Consider the following 25,298-nt stretch of genomic DNA (forward strand, 5'->3'; position numbering starts at 1 on the left):
CTGACAGCCTTTTGGTTGGTCTTCTTCTCTTGGAGCACCAAAACACTGCTGGTCTAAAACTGACACCCTAACCCTATGCGCTAGGGTGGTCCCAAAATTTTTTTTTTTTTAGGATTTTGTTACGACCACCTTACCTTTTTTTACATTGCCTAAAATAAATTATTGTGCGAAATTTGGTTAAAGTGCCATTCCACCATTGGATGCATTCTTTGGCATAAAATACAATATATTTTGACAACATATATAAATGGTATCACTAGACAGAGAAATCTTTTAGCTTCAAAATGATATATCAAACAATTTTTTAACAACGACAAGTATATTAATTTTGCGACCAAAGTCACCTACCCTTTTAATTTCCACGCATGATGTCATCGGCAGGTTCCCCTTCTTGTGTACCACGTGACGTGTGACGTGGCACATATCAGCAATGGCGGATAGAACGCGATAAAAATAATACCAATAAATCTAGCTAATACCAATAAATCTAGCTAACTGAAAGATTAACTCAAAATTTTTCGCAATTTTTTTTGGCCCCCATATACGAAGAGAAATGACTCTCTCACTTTGGGGGTTTCCTGGTCTAAAAATAGACCGACACGTAGTACACAAGAAGGAGAACCTGCTGATGACATCACGTTTCACTACCGCACGGAAATTAAAAGGGTAGGTGACTTTGGTCGCAAAATTAATATACTTGTCGTTGTCAAAAAAATATGTTTGATATATCATTTTGAAGCTAAAAGATTTCTCTGTCTAGTCATGATGTCATAAAATATATTGTATTTTATGCCAAAGAATACATCCAATGGTGGAATGGCACTTTAAGATTGAACAATGTTTAGAGGTGCCACAAAGCCATTAAAGTTTTCACTCAAGACACAATATAAAATAATGTGGCTTATTAACTGTTTCATATTAATACAAACAGTACTGTAATATAACTTCCTGTGTTCAAAGTAACAATAGCTATTACTTGTCTGTGATTTTCTAAACCCTTCGGTATTATGGTATCTTGTGGAGATAAGAACACACTAAGGACTTCCCTAGCAGAAGGAAGCTTTCTCCCAGACAGTTCCTTGGAAGTGGGACCAATTAACCAAACATAATTGTCCTTTCTGGTTTTGTGCTTTGCACCACCGGTACTACTTGTATTACTGTTGCTAGCCGTCTGAAAAACATAGAAAGAAAAACATTCACAACTTCATCAGCATATTACGATCAGCGCTCATTGTTTAAGAACCCCTTAGTGCATGAAAGTTAACCTTCTATCAGTCTATAAACTCTTCCTGCCTCTTCTTTTTCATAGAAGTGGCGTATTCCCTCTAGAACTGTGACTTTTTGGGGGTTTGAGATCTTCTCTGCAACAGTCTACACACCAACTAATGTTAATGGCTTAAGCCGATTTGCAACCTCGTGTGGCACCTCTAAATATTAACCAATTTTTCTGAAATTTTGCTTGTTGCCTTCTTTTAGCCCAGGGGCGTGTTTAGCCTATTTTTGGGGGTGCTCAAGCACCCCCAAAAACGAGCTCAGCACCCCCTAGCTCAGCACCCTCAAAAACACTGCTTTTGGATGCAATTTTCAGAAATAAGTGCCCTTGAGCACTGCGCAATGAATGTGTGCACGGGCATATGTGTGTTCTTGAATTCACCCGTTACGTGATAGTTCTATGACCAGTAAAATGCCTCTCCTCCTTGCGTCCCCTCTGATTGGGTTGCCTGTCCGCGCGAGTGCTTGCTACGACATGGTGTTTTTTTTAACTGGATTCCACGCCGATGAGGAACTCGAAGTAGCACCTGAGTATTACTGGCATAGCGAGATGTGAAGGTACGGACTGGAGTTACAATTGTTAAACACAACACAATAATAAGCATAATGCAATATTGATGTTCCCTGGTCTATGAACAGAATGATAAAAACGACATTTATCATCCATATCGAGATACTTTTGTGCAGAGCTGTACAAGTGCTACGGTGCTAGACCGCCGTGTGTTAGTCAATTTTATTTAATGTAACATGGCGTTTACGTTTGCTTATAATTCACAAATCCAAACCCTGGTCATTGTCTATATAACAAAAAATATAAACTAATGTAAACTAATGTAAAATCATAATAATACACACTATTATTACACAATAACACATTAATTAACAATTACCACTGTTCAAAATGAATAGCTCCAACATTACAAATGCAGTAGTAGGTCTTGTTTAGTTAAAAATATAACGTAAATATTTGTGTCAGTGGTTGTAAATGTGTAGATATCATAGTTTATTGGGTCAGCTTCTGTTAAAACATTGCATAAGTCTAGTCTTGTCTAGTCTTCTTGTCTAGTTAAGTCTAGTCTAAATGCGGAATAAACGTGGAAACACTGTCGTTCAAGCCAGGTGCCTCTGTCAGCTGTGGGGGCTAAGCACCCCCAAAGACCAGATGCTAGAATCGCCCCTGTTTTAGCCTATGTAAAAAAAAATGGTAGGGTGGTCGGAATGTTTTGGTAAAAAAAAAATTTTTTCCCATACATTTCGGGACCACCCTACTATGCGCTTGGAGTCTCCATGTCCTCATTATGTCACCATGACAACAACTCAAGTTATTACACAATGGTGCTTGAAAGTTTGTGAACCCTTTAGAATTGTCTATATTTCTGCATAAATATGACCTAAAACAACATCAGATTTTCACACAAGTTCTAAAAGCAGATAAAGACATCCCAGAGTTGAAGCTGTTCTGTACGGAGGAATGGGCTAAAATTCCTCCAAGCCGGAGTGCAGGACTGATCAACAGTTACCGGAAACGTTTAGTTGCAGTTATTGCTGCACAAGGGGGTCACACCAGATACTGAAAGCAAAGTTTCACATACTTTTGCCACTCACAGATATGTAATATTGGATCATTTTCCTCAATAAATAAATGACCAAGTATAATATTTTTGTCTCATTTGTTTAACGGGGTTCTCTTTATCTACTTTTAGGACTTGTGTGAAAATCTGATGATGTTTTAGGTCATATTCTCACCTCATCTCATTATCTGTAGCCGCTTTATCCTTCTACAGGGTCGCAGGCAAGCTGGAGCCTATCCCAGCTGACTACGGGCGAAAGGTGGGGTACACCCTGGACAAGTCGCCAGGTCATCACAGGGCTGACACATAGACACAGACAACCATTCACACTCACATTCACACCTACGGTCAATTTAGAGTCACCAGTTAACCTAACCTGCATGTCTTTGGACTGTGGGGGAAACCGGAGCACCCGGAGGAAACCCACGCGGACACGGGGAGAACATGCAAACTCCGCACAGAAAGGCCCTCCCTGGCCACGGGACTCGAACCCGGACCTTCTTGCTGTGAGGCGACAGCGCTAACCACTACACCACCGTGCCGCCTAGGTCATATTTATGCAGAAATATAGAAAATTCGCAAGGGTTCACAAACTTTCAAGCACCACTCTGTGTGTGTATTTTATATATATTATTTATTTTAGGCACTGTCTAAAAGCCAAGCTCCTGATTGGGTGTAAAATGTGTTTGTAAGTGGCTGCCAGCGCTGTCGCTCATTATTCATGTTCCAGGCGGAGCCGTCAGCCCAGGAAGCTGTATTTGTTCTGCTACAGATGCTCGCTGCTCCGTTTATATTCACCATGTGCCTCAGTCAGAGGTTTAGCGCGGTATGTTATAAACCTTTGCTGTCTATCATCCTGACACGTCACTCATGCATAATGTAAAGTTTGTGTGTGCTGTTTATTGAGTGTGTTTTGTTTGTGTGTGGTGCATTGGTTGAACTGTGGTTTAGCCTGAAAGTTTGAGCGCAGAGGCTAATGGTGCACATTTGGCTAACTTGTAAAGGTCTGCATCCTTGCATGAACGGAGCAAGGTGTATAATGTTCAGAGCATAGTCTGTAGAAATTACAAAAAATCATGTTATGCTAATTATTTCTGTTTTGTTTTCTTTAGCTGTCATGGTGCTCAGTGGACGGTGTATGGCGTTTGATGTCCAAGTGTTCGATATTATACTTGTGTTCAGTGGCGTGCACAGATAGACACGAGGTGGTGCTCAAGCACCTGCCCCTCTGCCCTCTGTCCAAAAAGTGCCCTTTTGAATTTTTTTTTTTTACAGTTTACTGAGGCCAATGTCGACATGATCTTTTAGAAAAGCCGCGGCATTAAAAGCGTGTGTGAAAATAATGTCCCGATGTGTGCCCCCTCCGCACACACACCGGACCTCTGTCTCTCTTGCTCTGTCACGTGAACAAGCGTGCAGTGCATTCAATGTGAGGTTGCAGCAGCATAGCGTCCTGGAAGCCACGGCCTTGTCGTAGCGCAGACAACACATCGGGCAGTCAGTCAGCTCTTCCCCTGCCCCACCAGCCAGGTAACACATGAATCGAGTGAAAATGTATTGTTTGCCCTCTAAGCCCAAGCTGTAATTATTTTGTCGTGAAGTAGCCTGTCGCATACAGAAACAACTGCACATAAGTATTATATTTTTTGCTAGACCATTTTCAGATTTAGGAAAACAAAAATTTCTTTTTTTTTTTTTGTTCAACTAGAGATTCCTGGCAAAGTCAAAAAGCCTTGATGTAATAAATTAACATTAAGTCGTTGTTTTACACCTTTAAAAACTAAAACGGGTCAGTGGCGACCCGAACACAAGAGGAGGGTTAAATCTCAGACTTTTATAATAAGGTGTTCCACATGCGCAAAAAAGTGCCCTTTTTCCCCCCCAGAGCACTTGCCCCCCAAAATGTCTGTGCACGCCACTGCTTGTGTTCAGGGGGAATAAAATGCTTATGCACTGGTCAGAGACTCTCTGCTGCTGTTCTTAATGCCAAGAGCAATGCTGCTACAACGTTATTATTATTTTTTAAAAAGCAAATTAAAAGTAAGCACTGGATAAAACCCCATTTATCTTATGTAAATAAAGACGTGAATTTTGTTGTCCGGTGGTCAAGTGTTTATAAGATATGTTGCCTTGCACTTATGACCTGTACGTACACACAGTACTGTGCAAAAGTCTTAGGCACATGTAAAGAAATGCTGTCGACCAAAAATGGCTTTAAAATAATGAAATGAAATGTTTCAACATTAAAAAAAATAATAAATACTATAAACAGTAATCAGGTAAGCCATAATAAATGAAACAAAATTAATATTTGGCATGAGATGACCCTTTGCTTAAAAAAAAATAAAAAATAGTCATCTCAGGTATAATGAGTGCAGTTTTATAAGGAAATGAGCTGTAGGTTTTACTGAGCATCTTACAGAACCAGAACCAGTTCTTCTGGACACTTTGACTGTCACACTCGCTTCTTCATTTTGCACCAAAACCTAGCAGCCTTCATTATGTTTTCTTTTTTAATCTGAAAAGTGCTCTCTTATGGAATATGCTGCTCAGATACAAACTTTTTTTTTTCCTGTAACATTTAATTTCGTGGCGGCACGGTGGTGTAGTGGTTAGCGCTGTCGCCTCACAGCAAGAAGGTCCGGGTTCGAGCCCCGGGGCCGGCGAGGGCCTTTCTGTGCGGAGTTTGCATGTTCTCCCCGTGTCCGCGTGGGTTTCCTCCGGGTGCTCCGGTTTCCCCCACAGTCCAAAGACATGCAGGTTAGGTTAACTGGTGACTCTAAATTGAGCGTAGGTGTGAATGTGAGTGTGAATGGTTGTCTGTGTCTATGTGTCAGCCCTGTGATGACCTGGCGACTTGTCCAGGGTGTACCCCGCCTTTCGCCCGTAGTCAGCTGGGATAGGCTCCAGCTTGCCTGCGACCCTGTAGAAGGATAAAGCGGCTACAGATAATGAGATGAGATGAGATTTAATTTCGTGCAGGAAAGCGAACGTTTGGACTCAAAAATGTTTTTGTACTGACTCGATAATGTAGAAGTCACAAAATAGAAATTTATAACAAAGTTTGTATGAAAAAAAAAATAGCATGCCTAAGACTTTTGCACAGTACTGTATGTACGGATGTCCTGTGGTTGCAAAAGGCATCAAAATTCACGCCGATCCATTACCATATTCTCTTAAAGTGTATATCCTGGACCAAATTCGTTTTTTTTTTATATGAAAGAATGTCCCTTTACACGCTCATCCAGAAGGGTAATTTTGCACAAGGCCATCTGTCTACAGCAGAAAAAAATAAAATAACAAAAACACATCTGGAAAAATCCCAAGGGAGTCTGGAGCCAGATTTGTGACGTCACCTGCGGAAGTGCCAGCAGGCTGCGCGAGCTTTCGCGGTTTCAGTGCACAGCCTGTGTAGACCAAGTTTAGCAGCTAGAGATTTTGCATTGAAATATGGAACTGTCGCCTGAGCGCAATGTGGGAAACGATGAGTACTAATCCCATCAAGATTGGTGTTGCTACACCCTCCTACATTACATCTGTTAACCATTTTAATAATTGTGATAACGTTGAAGAAATTTGCAGAAAACCACCAGGTCGTTTTCTCATAAACAAACCAGCGCTGGCGTAGGATTCGGAGGGAGGCGTCCCACATGCGACGTCACGAAAATCAATGTTTGCCGGGAAATCCAAATGCCAAGTTTTTTTCAGAGGCGGACCAATTCGCCTCAAATGGCTTGATTCCAACTGAATTTTTCTGGTATTGCGCAAGGTAAAAAAATTGCACAAAATGCAAAATGTGACAGATATTTGACCAAAGTTTAATATAAAATAGGAGAATTACATTGATCTTGCTCCTGAATTTACCTGTGATATGCACTTTAAATATGGAACTCTGCTACTAAAATAAGGTACGAGTACCTTTTTAGATCAACGTTGAAAAATAAGCAAAAGCGAATATTTTTCATTATTCCAAGGTGGAAACAACCATTTTTCTGACAACTGCAAAGAATTAAATTCACTGCTTGTACGACGATTAATACCATGCTTTCTTTAAGCAGCGACATTCCAGCGTAAAATCATCTAAAAGCAGCACGATACATGTAGACATTCGTCATGGAGGATAAAGCGTCTTCTTAAAGCCAGAGGTAAAACTATCCACAGTTATTATTTTTTATGGCATGCATTATGAAACTCGCATATGATATGCATCTCATTAATGTTAAAGAAAATGCCAACATTAGCCTTACTTGCAAATTGCAAACAATTTAAATTGCAAAAAGGTGTACAAATGCACAAAATCTCCCCATCTGTCATTCTGTGTGTAATCATTAGCTGATGTACTGTGCATAGACGATTAAGAGGTAAGAGCTTTCCTCCCATTTACACCACATCATACTACTGAAATGTATCACAAAGCAGAAAAACCTGCAGTACAGCCTTCTCTTGCACGTGCACACAAACTGACGCACGCACACACACACACAGGCGCAACCGCTCCCCCTGGGGCTTCCAGGTGTGGCTTTGTTAATCACGTCTAATGTGCACTGCCATACGCACACATCTGTTCCCATCGGACAAGCCGGATGCTGCATGGGTAATCGTTTGCTTTTTCTGCCAATTAATTAAACAAACTCTGGATGACAGTTCCATCTCTTCCTCCATCTGCTGTGGCCCTTCATGAGGACAGCTTCTTCCCCTCTGCACCTCCACAGGAGCTGGGAATAGCCCTCCTTACTGTAGATGCACTGTGTAGGGGAAAAGACTAAGAGCAAGCTAAATGGAAGCTTTTTTTTTTTTCTGAATTTAAGACAAAGTTATTCCTATCATCGCATGCTGCCTACATGTGAAGCCAAACACATTTTTCTTCTTTTGCCGTCCACTGAGCATTGTTGAGCAGCTCAACACGTTTAGACATGTATACTAATTAATCGACTCTGGCAAGAACATCGCAATCAAAACACGGCCAAATTCACTCCCTCAGACCTCGTGCTAAAGAGGCACTGGGATTTGAACATGGGTCTAATACCACTTTTTCATTCGACAGTGTGGTTCACATTCCACCCGAAACCTACCCATGTAGCCATACTGACTTGAGTTACCATGTGATCTGAGCCAAGATATAGGAGTGGAACTAAAAATAGTGCAGGTTCTCAAATTGCTTTTGTGCCAGATAGTATTCTTGTGGAACAGTGTAGAGCCGACGATTATTTCTCTTTTGAAATGTTCTTTTTCTGGGCGCTTTGGAGCAATATCACAATTTTATCATATAAGCTAATAATATTTAACAATTATTCGCCGAATGTGAAGTGAATATCGGTGAATAGTCTCGGTTATTATTCACCGATGTTCACTGAGCCTGAGGTGGATAATTGTCTTAGTATCAACATAAGTGATTTAAAAAAAAAACAAGACCAATCGTATTTTTAAAAAATAATTTATTCCAATCTTCAAAAGCAGCATGCATATGTAATGCGTGAAGACTTGTGTCACTTATCTACACCGAGTCACGTAAAATACTTTGTTTTGAAACAGATAAATCAAATCAAAATCCCACCTTACCTTTGAAAAGTTTTAGACCAAACTTCGTAGCATCTTTAGTGCTTTTAGGAACAGCATTTTCTTTCATAAATTGTAATTCTTCTTCACTTACGGTGACGAAGCGATTGGCCGCCATTTTGCCGAGTTGCTCGGGGTGATTATAGAGAAATAGTCCAAGTTTTTTGACCAATCAGCGCATGCGATTTTCTATAATCACCTCTGTATTTATACTAATATTTATTTATCTCCAGCAAGTGTTCTTGTGGCGGCACTGTGGTGTAGTGGTTAGCGCTATCGCCTCACAACAAGAAGGTTCTGGGTTCGAGCCTAGCAGCCGGCGAGGGCCTTTCTGTGTGGAGTTTGCATGTTCTCCCCGTGTCTGCATGGGCTTCCTCCGGGTGCTCCAGTTTCCCCCACAGTCCAAAGACATGCAGGTTAGGTTAACTGGTGGCTCTAAATTGACCATAGGCGTGAGTGTGAATGGTTGTCTATGTGTCAGCCCTGCAATGACGTGGCGTGACTTGTCTAGGGTGTACCCCGCCTTTCACCCAGTCAGCTGGGATAGGCTCTACACAGGATAAGTGGCTACAGATAATGGATGGATGGAAGTCTCGTCACTGACATTTAGCTCATTTTTTTATTTTACATTTCTTAGCCATGGTCCATGTAAGATATGCCATTCTTAAACTCTAAATGGCATTCTAATCACTGTTTATACAAACTACATGGGGTAGAATATAACATTTAGGGTAACTACATGGGCTATAACATCATAACATTTCTGACATTATGAAAGTAAATAAAAAAAATTAGAAGATTCCTTGTTTTGTATTTTACGGACATTAGACAAAGTGTGCATTCAACGTTTTCTCAATTTTTTTGCTTTTAACACCAAGACTTATGCTAAAAGCTTTTAATATAGCCAAGGGTGCCAATACTTAGCAGTATTCTTTGGTAGAACGACTTGTGTGCTTAGGGTCATTGTCTTACTGCATGACCCACCTTCTCTTGAGATTCAGTTCATGGACAGATGTCCTGACATTTTCCTTTAGAATTCACTGGGATAATTCAGAATTCATTGTTCCATCAATGATGGCAAGCTGTCCTGGCCCAGATGCAGCAAAACAGGCCCAAACCAGGATACTACCACCACCATGTTTCACAGATGGGATAAGGTTCTTATGCTGGAATGCAGTGTTTTCCTTTCTCCAAACATAACGCTTCTCGTTTAAACCAAAAAGTTCTATTTTGGTCTCATCAAAACATTTTTCCAGTAGCCTTCTGGCTTGTCCATGCGATCTTTAGCAAACTGCAGACGAGCAGCAATGCTCTTTTTGGAGAGCAGTGGCTTTCTCCTTGCAACCCTGCCATGCACACCATTGTTGTTCAGTGTTCTCCTGATGGTGGACTCATGAACATTAACATTAGCCAATGTGAGAGAGGCCTTCAGTTGCTTAGAAGTTACCCTGGGGTCCTTTGTGACCTCGCCGACTATTACACGCCTTGCTCTTGGAGTGATCTTTGTTGGTCGACCACTCCTGGGGAGGGTAACAATGGTCTTGAATTCCTTCCATTTGTACACAATCTGTCTGACTGTGGATTGGTGGAGTCCAAACTCTTTAGAGATGGTTTGGTAACCTTTTCCAGCCTGATGAGCATCAACAACGTTTTTTCTGAGGTCCCCAGAAATCTCATTTGTTTCCTTCAAACATGTGTTGTGAAGATCAGACTTTGATAGATCCCTGTTCTTTAAATAAAACAGGGTGCCCACTCACACCTGATTGTCATCCCATTGATTGAAAACACCTGACTCTAATTTCACCTTCAAATTAACTGCTAATCCTAGAGGTTCGCATACTTTTGCCACTCACAGATATGTAATATTGGATCATTTTCCTCAATAAATAAATGACCGAGTATAATATTTTTGCCTCCTTTGTTTAACTGGGTTCTCTTTATCTACTTTTAGGCCTTGTGTGAAAATCTGATGATGTTTTAGGTCATATTTATGCAGAAATATAGAAAATTCTAAAGGGTTCACAAACTTTCAAGCACCACTGTATATGCCTTTGTGTGTATGGGGGTGTGTGTGTATCAAACCTGAGCCTCCTCTTAAGCTGCACACTGTCATGGATAATCCTTTTCACAAACTCCAGCTCACCCCCCTCAGCCATTATTTCGGTCACTCCTCCCGTGTTGACGGAGCTGGGCGGAGGTCTGCGCGAGCTCCTTGAATTGACTCCCTGATGGAGTAAATGAAACACAAGCCACACAACAATAAAACGTCACCGTTATCAGCTGAACCAGAGCAAGGATTATACAGACACGTGTATTAGATTGATAGAAGTCGGGAAATTCAACATGCAGATTCCTGTAAATGCAAAATACGCAGCTTGTACATTAACAGAAAATGGCCTGATGTTCACGTTTGAGACGGAGAAAACACTGTTACCTTCGCCTCTAAATGGTTTGCGAAGAAGGGAGGATTGCACATGCAGAAATCGTACACTATTGACTCCTCCTTTAGCGCATCCATTAGCAAGGTCTTTTGGGGCACCTTCACCACTGCAACACACACACACGTACAGGATTACTCAAATCCCACACAAACTCGGATCAAAGTCAGTATGAAACGCTGTTCAGAGAACGAGCCGACTCGTACCTTTTATCAGGTCTGCCATATTGTTTTGTTCGACATTTTTCTTGGCATAATTATAGCAGATGTCATCCACCTCTGTTGCGAGAAAGTTCCAGCCATTCATTGAGGCTCCCAACAGGGGGTAGATACAGGAGGCCCCCGTACCTACACACACACACACACACACACACACACACACACAGAAGACATAGAGCTTACATGCTGTTCCATCCCAAGTCTGCCATCTTAATATTATTTCATTTCACACACGACTGCAATTGAAGAACACAAATGTACTGGAACCCCATTATTGATTAATTCACGAGCAGCTCGATTCCACTAATACACCCTTCTTTCAGTACACTCTGACATTATTTTGGTAAAGAGGATAAAAGGAGAAAAGAAAAATAGTTAAAACATGGATGAAACCCACTGGAACAGAAACGTTTCGCAAATTAATGGTGTAAACATGAAACTTCGCAGCTTTCATAGGCTACGTTTACATTACGTCAAATCAGCGGATCATCAGATTAATGTTCTTAAAACGATTCGCGTTTACACTAAAACCGTTAGCCGTGCACACAGCAACACCAATACACGGATACGCTCGGCTCCGCAGGCATCCTGCGCTCCAAATCACTCCGCCCTGAACAGCGAGTGCCCTCTGGAGGGTGCGCACTCCGGCCCTGCGCAGCTCACAGAGCGCGCGAGTGTAGTGCACAAGCTGTGATTCGGGACTGAGCCGCTGTGTGTGCGATCTCAGTGCATATCACTTACCACTTGCAAGTGGAAGGATGGCAAGCCTAAAGACAATCATAACTACACAATGGGCAGTATTTGCATCAGTATTTGCAGTATTTTCATACTTTTATACTCTTTAATGAAAGGTGATACAAGGCGGAAGTCCGCGCCGTTTTTCAGCAGTCGCGTCACATGACCAACGCCAGCGAATCAGGAAGGTGGATGTCACAGTGACGTTGTCCAATGAGACGCCAGCTAGAGCTCAGCACAGCGTATCCGCGTATTTTGAATGTTTACACAGCACCGGAGCTGACACGATCTGGATTGAATACGTGGACGCTGGCGGATTCCCGTTTCCAGGCATTTCCAGGCGGTTTAATGTAAACGGACAGTGCATCCGCGAAGAAAACGAGACAGATACGGTCTAATGTAAACGTAGCCCTAGTGAAACGTTCGGTCTAAAAGGAGTGAACATGTGAGAAGACGTGTGCAAGAAGTCTGTTAACACGATGACCTGAACTGACAGATGCCCCGGCAAAATGACAGATCAGGTCTCTAATGCAGTAATGTGCAGCAGGCCACCTCTACTCATCCATTATTTACCCACCCACATCTGCTCCTCTCAGGATGCCCAACAGACAAAAAGTGTTCTGAAGCCAGTGTTAAACAGCTAGGCCGGGCCAATTCATCATGCGCGTGACAGTAAAACTACACACAGAAGATAATAACTCAATAACATCACCTCAATTTAATAACGGACTCGCGGAGAAACCGGGAGAGGAAAGATAAACAGACGGACAGCTGTGTAAGGATTTTGTCTGCTCTCTTCAGAAACAAAGAACACACAAAAGCAAAGCAGTGACAAGGACATCCTAATGGCCAAAGAGCCACCGAGCGAGGGCGGGGAAAGATTTGGAGGAGCTTTATCTTGTCTAGAATTCACCACCAGACATCTGCCTATTAGTAAACCTACTGGCACCACTGCCACAGTCTGAGAACCAGGGCTTTTCACACAGCATGTGACAAACCGCTCACTGCTCCGTCTCTCTCCATCTGTTTCCTGCATGAAAAGTCAGAATTCTGCTGCTTAGATTACCCCTCACAGGGCGGGTGAAAAACCGCTTCTGTGCTGTGCATGGTAATGACTTCAGAACAAAGCAGTTTAAGACAGAGCTCATCCAATGCTCAGGTATTTTAAGCAGAAGGTGTTTTCACAATGGCCACTCATCTGCAAGCATGAATTCGAACACATGCGAGCAACACTGACTCCTGTCTTACAAGATATAATAGATTAATGCTAGCTAGCTTGCTAGAGAAATTACATTACTTGACGCTAGCTAGCGTCCTTATGATCTTGGATACTGGTTGACTCGTTATAATAGTTATTATATCCTTCATCAAAAAATTCCTGTGCAGGGATTGGCCAAGGATGGCTCACGTGACATAAAATAGTTCCACCATTGATCAAGCAATGTATCTTGTGACGTCAAAAATGGAAAAAAAAAAAGCCTCAATGAGGCTGTAGGTCATACCGGCCACTGTTGTTGTGTGCGAGTTTGAAATTTCAGACGCCCATAAAATCATACATATGACCGGTGGCGTCACCGTCTTGACAACTTTTATGCACACCCACCTGGGGAACATCGTATGCGAGTTTGATCGAAATCCAATCAATCCTGTACGAGGAAAAGCCTCATAGAGGCAAAGCGAGGCAGTAGCCACACTATGCCATTGTTTTGTAAGAATGAGTGTAACAATAGCGCACTGCGTATAACCATTACAATCGCCAGAACGGCGAATCGTGATCTCACGATACGAACAGTTGATCTCGCGTTATCAAAGGTACACAAGAACGAGTGGCGAAGCCACTATGTCATCGCGTTTAAAAATGTAAGAATGAGTGTAACAATAGCAAAACTTCGTAACCAATCAGCACTTATCCTGATCAAGTTCAATTACCTGTTCTACTTCTTGATAAACTTCGGAACCAATCAGAACCAGAAACGAAATCAGAGAAACCTCGTTATAACTTCGTAGTATCGGAAGACAATCGGCAGATAAAAAGAGAAATGAAATTCACCCTGTGGTTCATCAAGGCTACTGATTCGATATCGAGTAAGTGGTGTTTATTTTAAGAAAATGTACCTTTTGATTCTCACAGCTTTTTTTTGGTCCTTCTGAAAGGTCAAATGAACGGTTTTGTAAGGTTTTTTTTTTTTTTAGCTTTTTTGGCAGATATACTCTATGTTGAAAAGCCGATCTCAAACTTCTGCAATTCGCTTTAATTTTTTTTATTTTATTTTAGAGTCTTTACACTACACTTGTGAAACAAAATGTGCTCATTAGTACTAAATAATGCTTCTAAGACAATTCATGAACAAGTGCTTTCTTACTATTTTGAAAATAGATATAATTCACAGCGCTGTATTTTGAACAAAACACAGTAAACAAAATTGGTAACCAAAATACTACGAGCCCTGATGCTGCTCACAGCTTGGTGATGCTTGCAAGAGGTGAGGCGAGTATCACTGATAACATGTATACATGCTATATTTACTGTATGGACATGGTATCAGAAAAAATTTTGTTTATAAGCAGTAGCCACATGTACCCGTAGTGTACCTATTTTTATAAATTGTGGACGGATGACGATGATGGACGGACGACGCATGATCGCATAAGCTCATCAGGCCTGGCCTGCATCCAGATGAGCTACCGTAAAAACTGGATATGGTGTGAGTCAGTCATGGTATATCCTGGATATACCATCAACTGACGTCATAATTTCAAGCTATACGGCTGACTTGATTCACAGCTGTGGCCCCATGAGCATTTGTGTGTGTAGATCTACGTATCATGATCATGCCTAGCGAGGCAGGCAATAGCATGGTACATTGGACATGCTCAGGTCGAAGGTCGCTCTGACAAACAACAAACATGGCTGCCTCCAGTGAGATTATGCTGAGATTTAATCAACACTTTTAGTTTGGAATTTTTTGATGAGGGATATAAATCAAATATACCATGCACCGAGAGGCACTGGGAATTATGGATTCTCTTCTGCAACTGGCATAGTGCTATTTTCGGAGCCTCTCAGTTCATGGTATATTTGATTATTATTCTATCCACATTCACTGGATATGAGCAATCATGCGCTCTGATTGGCTACTCTACTACTAGGCTATTAGCTCATATACCATGAGTAGAGAAAAAGAAAATGGCGGAGCGTGTTGCTGAACCAACCGAGGACGAAATAAAAACTGTACTCAAAAACAAAACCCCAAAAACCCCCCCCCCACACACACACACACACACACACACACACACACACACACACAAAAAAAAAAAAGCAAGCAACAAAATATGGAATAAAAGTACTTGGTGGTAAGAACATATCTTTTTTAGTTTTCAAGAATTATTATTAAGCATTTTTCACAAATTGCTCCTGTCATTTCGCTGGTTTGTTTACATTCTAAGCGGAAATTATTTTGTCGGACGTTTTGTATAAAGTTTTTATTTATCGAATTTGCAAAAAATAAAAATGCTCTGTTTCTCAAAATCCAGTGAATGTGGATAGAATAAAACCGTTATTCCACTTAATCTCGTCCTACATGGCTTATAGCCAACTTACGTGCCTCGTTGGCTATCAGCTCATGTACGACTCGATTTTGTGGAATAACCGTTAAATATACCCAACCTTAATATTACGGCCCGGTCACACCGCCCGAACTTTGCTGGAGCGTTCCTTGAACGGTAGGGAGGGGGGGCCGAATTTCGACAACGCTCGTCACCGCGCACAAAATGGGAAAAAAATAGAAAACATGGGCGTTGGCTTAGCGGTGCACTGCTGAAGCCGGCGTTGCTTTAGCGTTGGTTTAGCGGTGACGCGAGCGTTGGTATAGCGGCGTTCTGCGCATGCGGGCTTTGGCTTGGCGGGGGTATAAAGTTGGTTTAGCACCAATCATAGCAAGTCTCTCAGCATCCATGGTGATACAGTTTTACTGTAACTTTGAGCAAATTCGATATAGATGAGGTCTGAACACAACGGCAGCTCGATTCCAAATGAGCTCCTGGTCCATTTCTCCCGTATTTATAGCCAAATTCTGGTCCTGCTCCGACACCTCTATACCAACGCCAAACCAAAGTTCATCGCCACCATGGATAGCTGCTTCAACGGCCGACACCGTTCCAGCAACCCCGTGTCCACTCGTAAAACGCTTACAACCGCTCCACCAAAGTTTGTGCAACGTTTAATCGCCGCCCGGGCAACGCTGGCGAAGCAGCGGTGGTCCAGCGTTCAAGATTTCTGTGTTGGCCTAGCGGACCCAAGCGTCCATGAACTTGCGTCTAGCGGTGCCAAACTTTGACTGGGCGTTGGTGGAGCGGGGGTGAACTTTGCCGGGGCGGAAAATTGCCCCCTCCTCACCGCTCGCAATATTTTGTGCAGCTCAAAACTTTCAGAGCGGTAGGAGGGCCCCTCGAGAAACATCAGCGGTGGCCGAGCGTATACGGCGTTGCTTTAACGGGGGCCAACTTTTGTTAAATGGTGGTGAACGGTTACGAGCGGTGATGAATTTTTTTCACCGCTCCAGGAACGCTCCAGCAAAGTTCGGGCGGTGTGACCGGGCCATTAGCTTGCTTTCTCACAACCTTGCCTACTGACTAAAGCAATATATGCCTGATAGTCTTGTTGATGTTGCTAGCACAGCTATTTAATAGTCATCATAATGTTAGCTAGCTTGCTAGCAACCTTAGCTACTGTTTATAATAATTTGCCTAATGGTCGTTAATTTTCCAGCAATCCTAGCTACTACTTTAAACATTCCAACAATTAGCTTAATGTTAAGCCCCTTTCACAAATGAAATCTGTTATTGTATGAGGTAAAAACAACACGGAAAAGAAAACAAAATGGAATGTTCCCTAATGGAAAAGTAATGGAGTTCGTGTATTTCCACCTGACTGTATTTAACAGGAAACCATGCGAGACCGGATATGACGTATAATTTACAAGGTGGCAAGTCCATCGTTGTTAAAACCCCATAGTGAGACATCTGTTTGCTTTACTTTGAGGCAGCATGAGTAATGAGTGCGGTCGCAATATTGCTACATCATTTACGTCACCGCCAGCAACATCACGACCATTACAACACGTAAATCTGATGGTTTCGATTCCCACTGGAGCTGTAACAAAAGATTTAACGCAAGATGTAAACGTTACTAGGTTAACAAGGGGCAGATTAAAGCTAGACTGCCTTTCAGATTTTTCAAGTTTAGGTCATAAAAATAATTTTCTCCGACACCCAATTATTTTTGTTTAGTGGACTGAAAGCTACTGAATTCGAATCACAGACTTACAATTCTATGAGTTTTTTTTTTTAAATAGAACAATTAATGAATTTAGGGCCACGTGGCCCTAAATTCTCTGCTATTTTTCCCTGCTTCACCATGACCCAATTCAAGATACTACGTCATGCATCACATGGTGGTCTTTCCCCATTCGTGCAAGGTATTGTGGGATACAAATTTGAAACAGGAGAGAAAAATGGAGGACGTGAGTGTGCAAATGAAACGTGAAAGACCGACTACAGTAACGGAGAGTGAGAAGAAAAGACGTTATGTTATACACGAAGGAAAGGAAACGCAGGACCAAACTGATAAATATCGGCGGTCAGCGAGCACCTCGGTGTGATCAGCTGTTCGTTTAGCGACAGAATGATGGAACTGTCAGTGCACGCTCAAAGGTAAACCTGCGCATGCACACACACACACACACACACTTCCTCTGTCTGCTTGACTGCGCAAAGCGAGTGATTTCATGTACGTTATTTGCTTAAATCCCCTCAAATTAAATAACTTCCCAGCCACAGAATAGCCTGATATTTTGTGAGATATTACAGAAATAAACATATATCACAATGACCAAATTTCAGAGGGAACTAAATTTCACCGATTTTATGAAATCGAAAGGCCGTCTAGCTTTAACATTTTGACTTCGCCATTTTACTCCCATTACCACAGAACACCATTACTGCATAAAAACAGAAAATTTACCATTTTCACTGTGAGTGGGAAAGAGGTACTAGCAAGCTATCCAGTGACCTGGACTACTGTTTTAAACATTATGATAATTAGCCTAACGTTAGCCAGTTTGCTAGCCTCCTTGGCTAATCCTTTCTACAATACAATGGTTAACCTAAAGTTGAAAGCAAACCTTAGATATAGTTCATCTAATGTTGGCTAATTTTCTCCTGACTACAGCTACTAGTTTAAATGGTCGTAATAATTAGCCTAATGCTAACTAGACTGCTCTTTGGCTACTTGATCAACAATATATTAGTTATCCTCATGTTTCTAGCAAATACAGATAATATGCTAATGTTAGCAATCTTCGTACACACTTTCTGGTTTATAACATAACAGTAAGACTAAGGCTACATCCACACAACGGCAACGAGATGTTATTTAAAAATATATCGCATCCAAATGGGCAACAATCAGTAAAATATCAGGTCCATATGGCAACGCAACGCTTGCTGAAAACGATGCAATACACATGCCACACCTCTAGGGGCGCTGTAAGACGGTCCCTTCGGAGACACCAGAACAATAGAAGAAGTAACGACGCATGCGCATAAACTATTATGCGCGAGACTTCATATTAGCCACAAAGTCAGGAAAATTTGTTTGTAAAATTACATTATAATGACCAAATACAATGAAAAGTATTTTTCCAGTCTCACCTGTGAAAGGTAATCCCATGTGATCTCATTTGGACAGAAAACCTGTTGGTACAGTTAAACGCAGCTAATCTTTATTCTCCGCTTTGACCTATCCAAAATGGCGGCGAGGATGACGTATGATTCTACGCGGAAGGCGGCGTCTTCAATGGTCCGGAATAAATTGAATGATACACGTTGATGGATTAATTTGTTGCTTCTCACCTGTGAAAGGTAATCCCATATGATCTCGTTTGGACGGTAAACCTGTTGGTACAGTTAAACGCAGCTAATCTTTAGTATTCTTCGCTTTGACCTCTCCAATATGGTGGCGAGGATGACGTATGATTCTACGCGGAAGGCGGCGTCTTTAATGGTCCGGAATAAATTGGATTAATTTGCTCCTCTACGCCCTTTTTGAGGAATGTATTGTCGGACTTAAATCAACATCTGAAGAGGTGAGATCGCTCCTTTTTTCCCCTATTTTTGCTGGCGGGATTGCACCATTACACAATAAATATTCACAGTGAAAATATTTTGTAAGCGCGTTTCATGAACCAAGTTATAGGATTTGTTGACAACTCGCATCGCAATGAGAAGATCATTGGCACTACTGGTGTTAAGAATCAGACCATTTCATAAATGAATATTTTGCTGTAGAGCTGCAGTGTTTGTACAATTGCATGTTTTTGCTTCACTATTACTGTCACTATTCTGCTTCTTGCATTACTACTGTGAACTAACACTGAACATAATAATAATAATATCCAAGCTCGTGTTTCACTCTCACTAGTGCTCTGTAAGGCTTTTTCCTGGTGATATTCGTTACACTTCTACCCGGCGTGAAGCACTCACAGTCATGTGGTTGTGACGTCATCGTAAACAAATCCGTTCTACTCATCCAGACGACTTCACAACGGCAACGTTGCCAGATCTTTCCACTCTGGAACCCGTTCTCAAAAAGATTGCGTTTTGGGCACCCAAAACGCCGGTGCCGTGTGGACGCCAGGCCTAAACGATAAGCAATTGTATCGGAGTCACCTGAATCCGTTGCCGTGTGGACAGGGCCTAAGGCTACATCCACACGACAACGGCAACGAGATGTTATTTAAAAATATATCGCGTCCAAATGGGCAACAATCAGTAAAATATCAGGTCCATATGGCAACGCAACGCTTGCTGAAAACGATGCAATACACATGCCACACCTCTAGGGGCGCTGTAAGACGGTCCTTTCGGAGACACCAGAACAATAGAAGAAGTAAGGACGTATGCGCATAAACTATTATGCGCGAGACTTCATATTAGCCACAAAGTCAGGAAAATCTGTTTGTAAAATTACATTATAATGACCAAATACAATGAAAAGTATTTTTCCAGTCTCATCTGTGAAAGGTAATCCCATGTGATCTCGTTTGGACGGCAAACCTGTTGGTACAGTTAAACGCAGCTAATCTTTATTCTCCGCTTTGACCTTTCCAATATGGCGGCGAGGATGACGTATGATTCTACGCGGAAGGCGGCGTCTTCAATGGTCCGGAATAAATTGAATGCTACACGTTGATGGATTATTTGTTGTTTCTCACCTGTGAAAGGTAATCCCATGTGATCTCGTTTGGACGGTAAACCTGTTGGTACAGTTAAACGCAGCACATGAATCTTTATTCTCCGCTTTGACCCATCCAATATGGCAACAAGGATGACGTATGATTCTACGCGGAAGGCGGCGTCTTTAATGGTCCGGAATAAATTGAATGCTACACGTTGATGGATTAATTTGCTCTTCTACGCCCTTTTTGAGGAATGTATTGTAGGACTTAAACCCACATCTGAAGAGGTGAGATCGCTCCTTTTTTTTCCCCTATTTTTGCTGGCGGGATTGACTCTGCCCTAACTCTCTCTCTCTCTCTCTCTCTCTCACTTTGCACCATTACACAATAAATATTCACAGTGAAAATATTTTGTAAGCGCGTTTCATGAACCAAGTTATAGGATTTGTTGACAACTCGCATCGCATCGCAATGAGAAGATCATTGGCACTACTGGTGTTAAGAATCAGACCATTTCATAAATGAATATTTTGCTGTAGAGCTGCAGTGTTTGTACAATTGCATGTTTTTGCTTCACTATTACTGTCACTATTCTGCTTCTTGCATTACTACTGTGAAATAACACTGAACATAATAATAATAATAATAATAATATCCAAGCTCGTGTTTCGCTCTCACTAGTGCTCTGTAAGGCTTTTTCCTGGTGATATTCGTTACACTTCTACCCGGCATGAAGCACTGACAGTCATGTGGTTGTGACGTCATCATAAACAAATCCGTTCTACTCATCCAGACGACTTCACAACGGCAACGTTGCCAGATCTTTCCACTCTGGAACCCGTTCTCAAAAAGATTGCGTTTTGGGCACCCAAAACGCCGGTGCCGTGTGGATGCCAGGCCTAAACGATAAGCAATTGTACTGGAGTCACCTGAATCCGTTGCCGTGTGGACAGGGCCTAAGGCTACATCCACACGACAACGGCAATGAGATGTTATTTAAAAATATATCGCGTCCAAATGGGCAACAATCAGTAAAATATCAGGTCCATATGGCAACGCAACGCTTGCTGAAAACGATGCAATACACATGCCACACCTCTAGGGGCGCTGTAAGACGGTCCCTTCGGAGACACCAGAACAATAGAAGAAGTAAGGACGCATGCGCATAATGCGCGAGACTTCATATTAGCCACAAAGTCAGGAAAATCTGTTTGTAAAATTACATTATAATGACCAAATACAATGAAAAGTATTTTTCCAGTCTCACCTGTGAAAGGTAATCCCATGTGATCTCGTTTGGACGGCAAACCTGTTGGTACAGTTAAACGCAGCTAATCTTTATTCTCCGCTTTGACCTCTCCAATATGGCGGCGAGGATGACGTATGATTCTACGCAGAAGGCGGCGTCTTTAATGGTCCGGAATAAATTGAATACTACACGTTGATGGATTAATTTGTTTCTCACCTGTGAAAGGTAATCCCATGTGATCTCGTTTGGACGGTAAACCTGTTGGTACAGTTAAACGCAGCACATGAATCTTTATTCTCCGCTTTGACCTCTCCAATATGGCGGCGAGGATGACGTATGATTCTACGTGGAAGGCGGCGTCTTTAATGGTCCGGAATAAATTGGATTAATTTGCTCCTCTACGCCCTTTTTGAGGAATGTATTGTCGGACTTAAATCAACATCTGAAGAGGTGAGATCGCTCCTTTTTTCCCCTATTTTTGCTGGCGGGATTGCACCATTACACAATAAATATTCACAGTGAAAATATTTTGTAAGCGCGTTTCATGAACCAAGTTATAGGATTTGTTGACAACTCGCATCGCAATGAGAAGATCATTGGCACTACTGGTGTTAAGAATCAGACCATTTCATAAATGAATATTTTGCTGTAGAGCTGCAGTGTTTGTACAATTGCATGTTTTTGCTTCACTATTACTGTCACTATTCTGCTTCTTGCATTACTACTGTGAACTAACACTGAACATAATAATAATAATAATAATAATATCCAAGCTCGTGTTTCACTCTCACTAGTGCTCTGTAAGGCTTTTTCCTGGTGATATTCGTTACACTTCTACCCGGCGTGAAGCACTCACAGTCATGTGGTTGTGACGTCATCGTAAACAAATCCGTTCTACCCATCCAGACGACTTCACAACGGCAACGTTGCCAGATCTTTCCACTCTGGAACCCGTTCTCAAAAAGATTGCGTTTTGGGCACCCAAAACGCCGGTGCCGTGTGGACGCCAGGCCTAAACGATAAGCAATTGTATCGGAGTCACCTGAATCCGTTGCCGTGTGGACAGGGCCTAAGGCTACATCCACACGACAACGGCAACAAGATGTTATTTAAAAATATATCGCGTCCAAATGGGCAACAATCAGTAAAATATCAGGTCCATATGGCAACGCAACGCTTGCTGAAAACGATGCAATACACATGCCACACCTCTAGGGGCGCTGTAAGACGGTCCTTTCGGAGACACCAGAACAATAGAAGAAGTAAGGACGTATGCGCATAAACTATTATGCGCGAGACTTCATATTAGCCACAAAGTCAGGAAAATCTGTTTGTAAAATTACATTATAATGACCAAATACAATGAAAAGTATTTTTCCAGTCTCATCTGTGAAAGGTAATCCCATGTGATCTCGTTTGGACGGCAAACCTGTTGGTACAGTTAAACGCAGCTAATCTTTATTCTCCGCTTTGACCTTTCCAATATGGCGGCGAGGATGACGTATGATTCTACGCGGAAGGCGGCGTCTTCAATGGTCCGGAATAAATTGAATGCTACACGTTGATGGATTATTTGTTGTTTCTCACCTGTGAAAGGTAATCCCATGTGATCTCGTTTGGACGGTAAACCTGTTGGTACAGTTAAACGCAGCACATGAATCTTTATTCTCCGCTTTGACCCATCCAATATGGCAACAAGGATGACGTATGATTCTACGCGGAAGGCGGCGTCTTTAATGGTCCGGAATAAATTGAATGCTACACGTTGATGGATTAATTTGCTCTTCTACGCCCTTTTTGAGGAATGTATTGTAGGACTTAAACCCACATCTGAAGAGGTGAGATCGCTCCTTTTTTTTCCCCTATTTTTGCTGGCGGGATTGACTCTGCCCTAACTCTCTCTCTCTCTCTCTCTCTCTCTCTCTGCACCATTACACAATAAATATTCACAGTGAAAATATTTTGTAAGCGCGTTTCATGAACCAAGTTATAGGATTTGTTGACAACTCGCATCGCATCGCAATGAGAAGATCATTGGCACTACTGGTGTTAAGAATCAGACCATTTCATAAATGAATATTTTGCTGTAGAGCTGCAGTGTTTGTACAATTGCATGTTTTTGCTTCACTATTACTGTCACTATTCTGCTTCTTGCATTACTACTGTGAACTAACACTGAACATAATAATAATAATAATAATAATATCCAAGCTCGTGTTTCACTCTCACTAGTGCTCTGTAAGGCTTTTTCCTGGTGATATTCGTTACACTTCTACCCGGCGTGAAGCACTCAGTCATGTGGTTGTGACGTCATCGTAAACAAATCCGTTCTACTCATCCAGACGACTTCACAACGGCAACGTTGCCAGATCTTTCCACTCTGGAACCCGTTCTCAAAAAGATTGCGTTTTGGGCACCCAAAACGCCGGTGCCATGTGGACGCCAGGCCTAAACGATAAGCAATTGTATCGGAGTCACCTGAATCCGTTGCCGTGTGGACAGGGCCTAAAGCTAGATTATTTTTTTTAGCATTTTAAGGGCTTTTAAGTGTGAAATTAGCTGGACTGTGTCGTCAATGCTATTTTCATTCTTGTGCAATAAACACTCCCTTATTGTAAACCCACTGGCTACATATTAATAATAGAAATGAAACATTTTTTTGAAATGCACATTAAATATTATTTAAAAGAATACACAGGCGTGTATAGATAAATGTAAATTTGTTTTCATCATGATTAATATGCTTCTGCCAATCTACTAAGTTATTTAACTTCAAAGACAAAAAGATGATTTAGTGGGTACAGCATACAGCTTGTAATAACTAGCAGATTTAGTTGCAAAACGACATCATCACTGTACAATTTTTGGTGGGAATGTGCCGTCAGTGTGGCCTCGCCGGCATAAGGAATAGAGAACAGGCAACTGAAGCCTCCTGTGCTGCTGGGAGCAGAGAACCAGGGATGTGGTAGTGCACTAAAGAACTGTGTGTACCGATATCGATGCCCGTGCGTGGACTGCCCTGCCCTCCGGTCAGATCCTCCACCCAGTGGATGTAATTGAGGCGCAGTGGGACAGTGGGGATGAGCCGCTCCAAAGGAATCTCAATACTCAGGCCAAAGTCTTCCTTCAGCAGTGTGCATGTGAGAGCACGCACCGCCTCAGGGTCCTTAAAATTCAGCCTGCAGGACAGTGACGAGTGTGAGAAGGAAGTGGAGAGAGACAAAAGGTGACACAGAGAGAAAGAGAAAAAAAAAGCCATAAGTCTTATTGCATTATACAGCTTTCAGGATGCCTTTCACGACGGAAACGTTCCTAATATTAAGCAAAAAAAATTTTTTTTTCCAAAAATTGTTCACCCAAGTCCATGTAAAACAGTAATATTGTATGTGTTCTGAGTTCGTCACATCACAGAAAAATGTGTTAATCACCCAGGCAAATATGAATGATTTAAAAAAAAAAAAAATCACCAACTATGTAAAATTAGGTTGCAGCCTCTCTCAACTATCAAATACAACTATGACCTTAAAAATTAATGCTAGCAGCCAGACCTAGCCTGGGCCTGCCCATCCTAAGTGTGACGCAACACGGGGGGCTGTTGCGAACTTAGTCTGGCAAGGCAAGCTATCTCCAGCTCTTCCAAGCTCCCGAAAAATCGGGAGCCAATCAACTTTGAGCATCTCCAACGGCCCTGGGTAGAGGCGTGTTCAAGGCAGTGACGTAGTAGAACTGCGACTGGAAGCCATAGATTGTTTACAGAATCTATGCCGGAAGCGCTTCATTCACTAGAAACATTACGAACATGGAGCAGCGGCAAGCCTTTGACACAGCGGTAGATGCTGTATTGAAAGCATTCAACGGGAAGTTCTCATTGAAAACGGAGCAAAGAGCAGCCCTGGAGGTATTTATTGAAAGGAAGGACGTTTTTGCCTTGCTCCCGACCGGCTTCGGTAAGAGTTTAATCTACCAGTTAGCCCCGCTGGTAGCCAAATCAATGGGGCTCAGCGAGAATCCTATCGTCGCGT

At 42.0% G+C, this 25,298-nt stretch overlaps 1 protein-coding gene across 1 annotated transcript in view; it reads right to left on the bottom strand.

Moving 5' to 3' along the window:
- The window catches only part of mettl16 (methyltransferase 16, N6-methyladenosine), a 93,972-nt gene that overhangs the window by 23,625 nt on the left and 45,049 nt on the right, over positions 1-25,298 (bottom strand). Inside the window, exons 3-6 of the mRNA XM_060898073.1 lie at positions 24,268-24,455; positions 11,044-11,184; positions 10,834-10,946; positions 10,482-10,624 (exon numbers count right to left, since the gene is read on the bottom strand). Of these exons, the coding sequence (XP_060754056.1) occupies positions 10,482-10,624; positions 10,834-10,946; positions 11,044-11,184; positions 24,268-24,455 (585 nt within the window). The remainder of the gene's footprint in view (positions 1-10,481; positions 10,625-10,833; positions 10,947-11,043; positions 11,185-24,267; positions 24,456-25,298) is intronic.

The sequence above is a fragment of the Neoarius graeffei genome, chromosome 17 (genome assembly GCF_027579695.1).
Source record: "Neoarius graeffei isolate fNeoGra1 chromosome 17, fNeoGra1.pri, whole genome shotgun sequence".
NCBI lineage: Eukaryota > Metazoa > Chordata > Actinopteri > Siluriformes > Ariidae > Neoarius > Neoarius graeffei.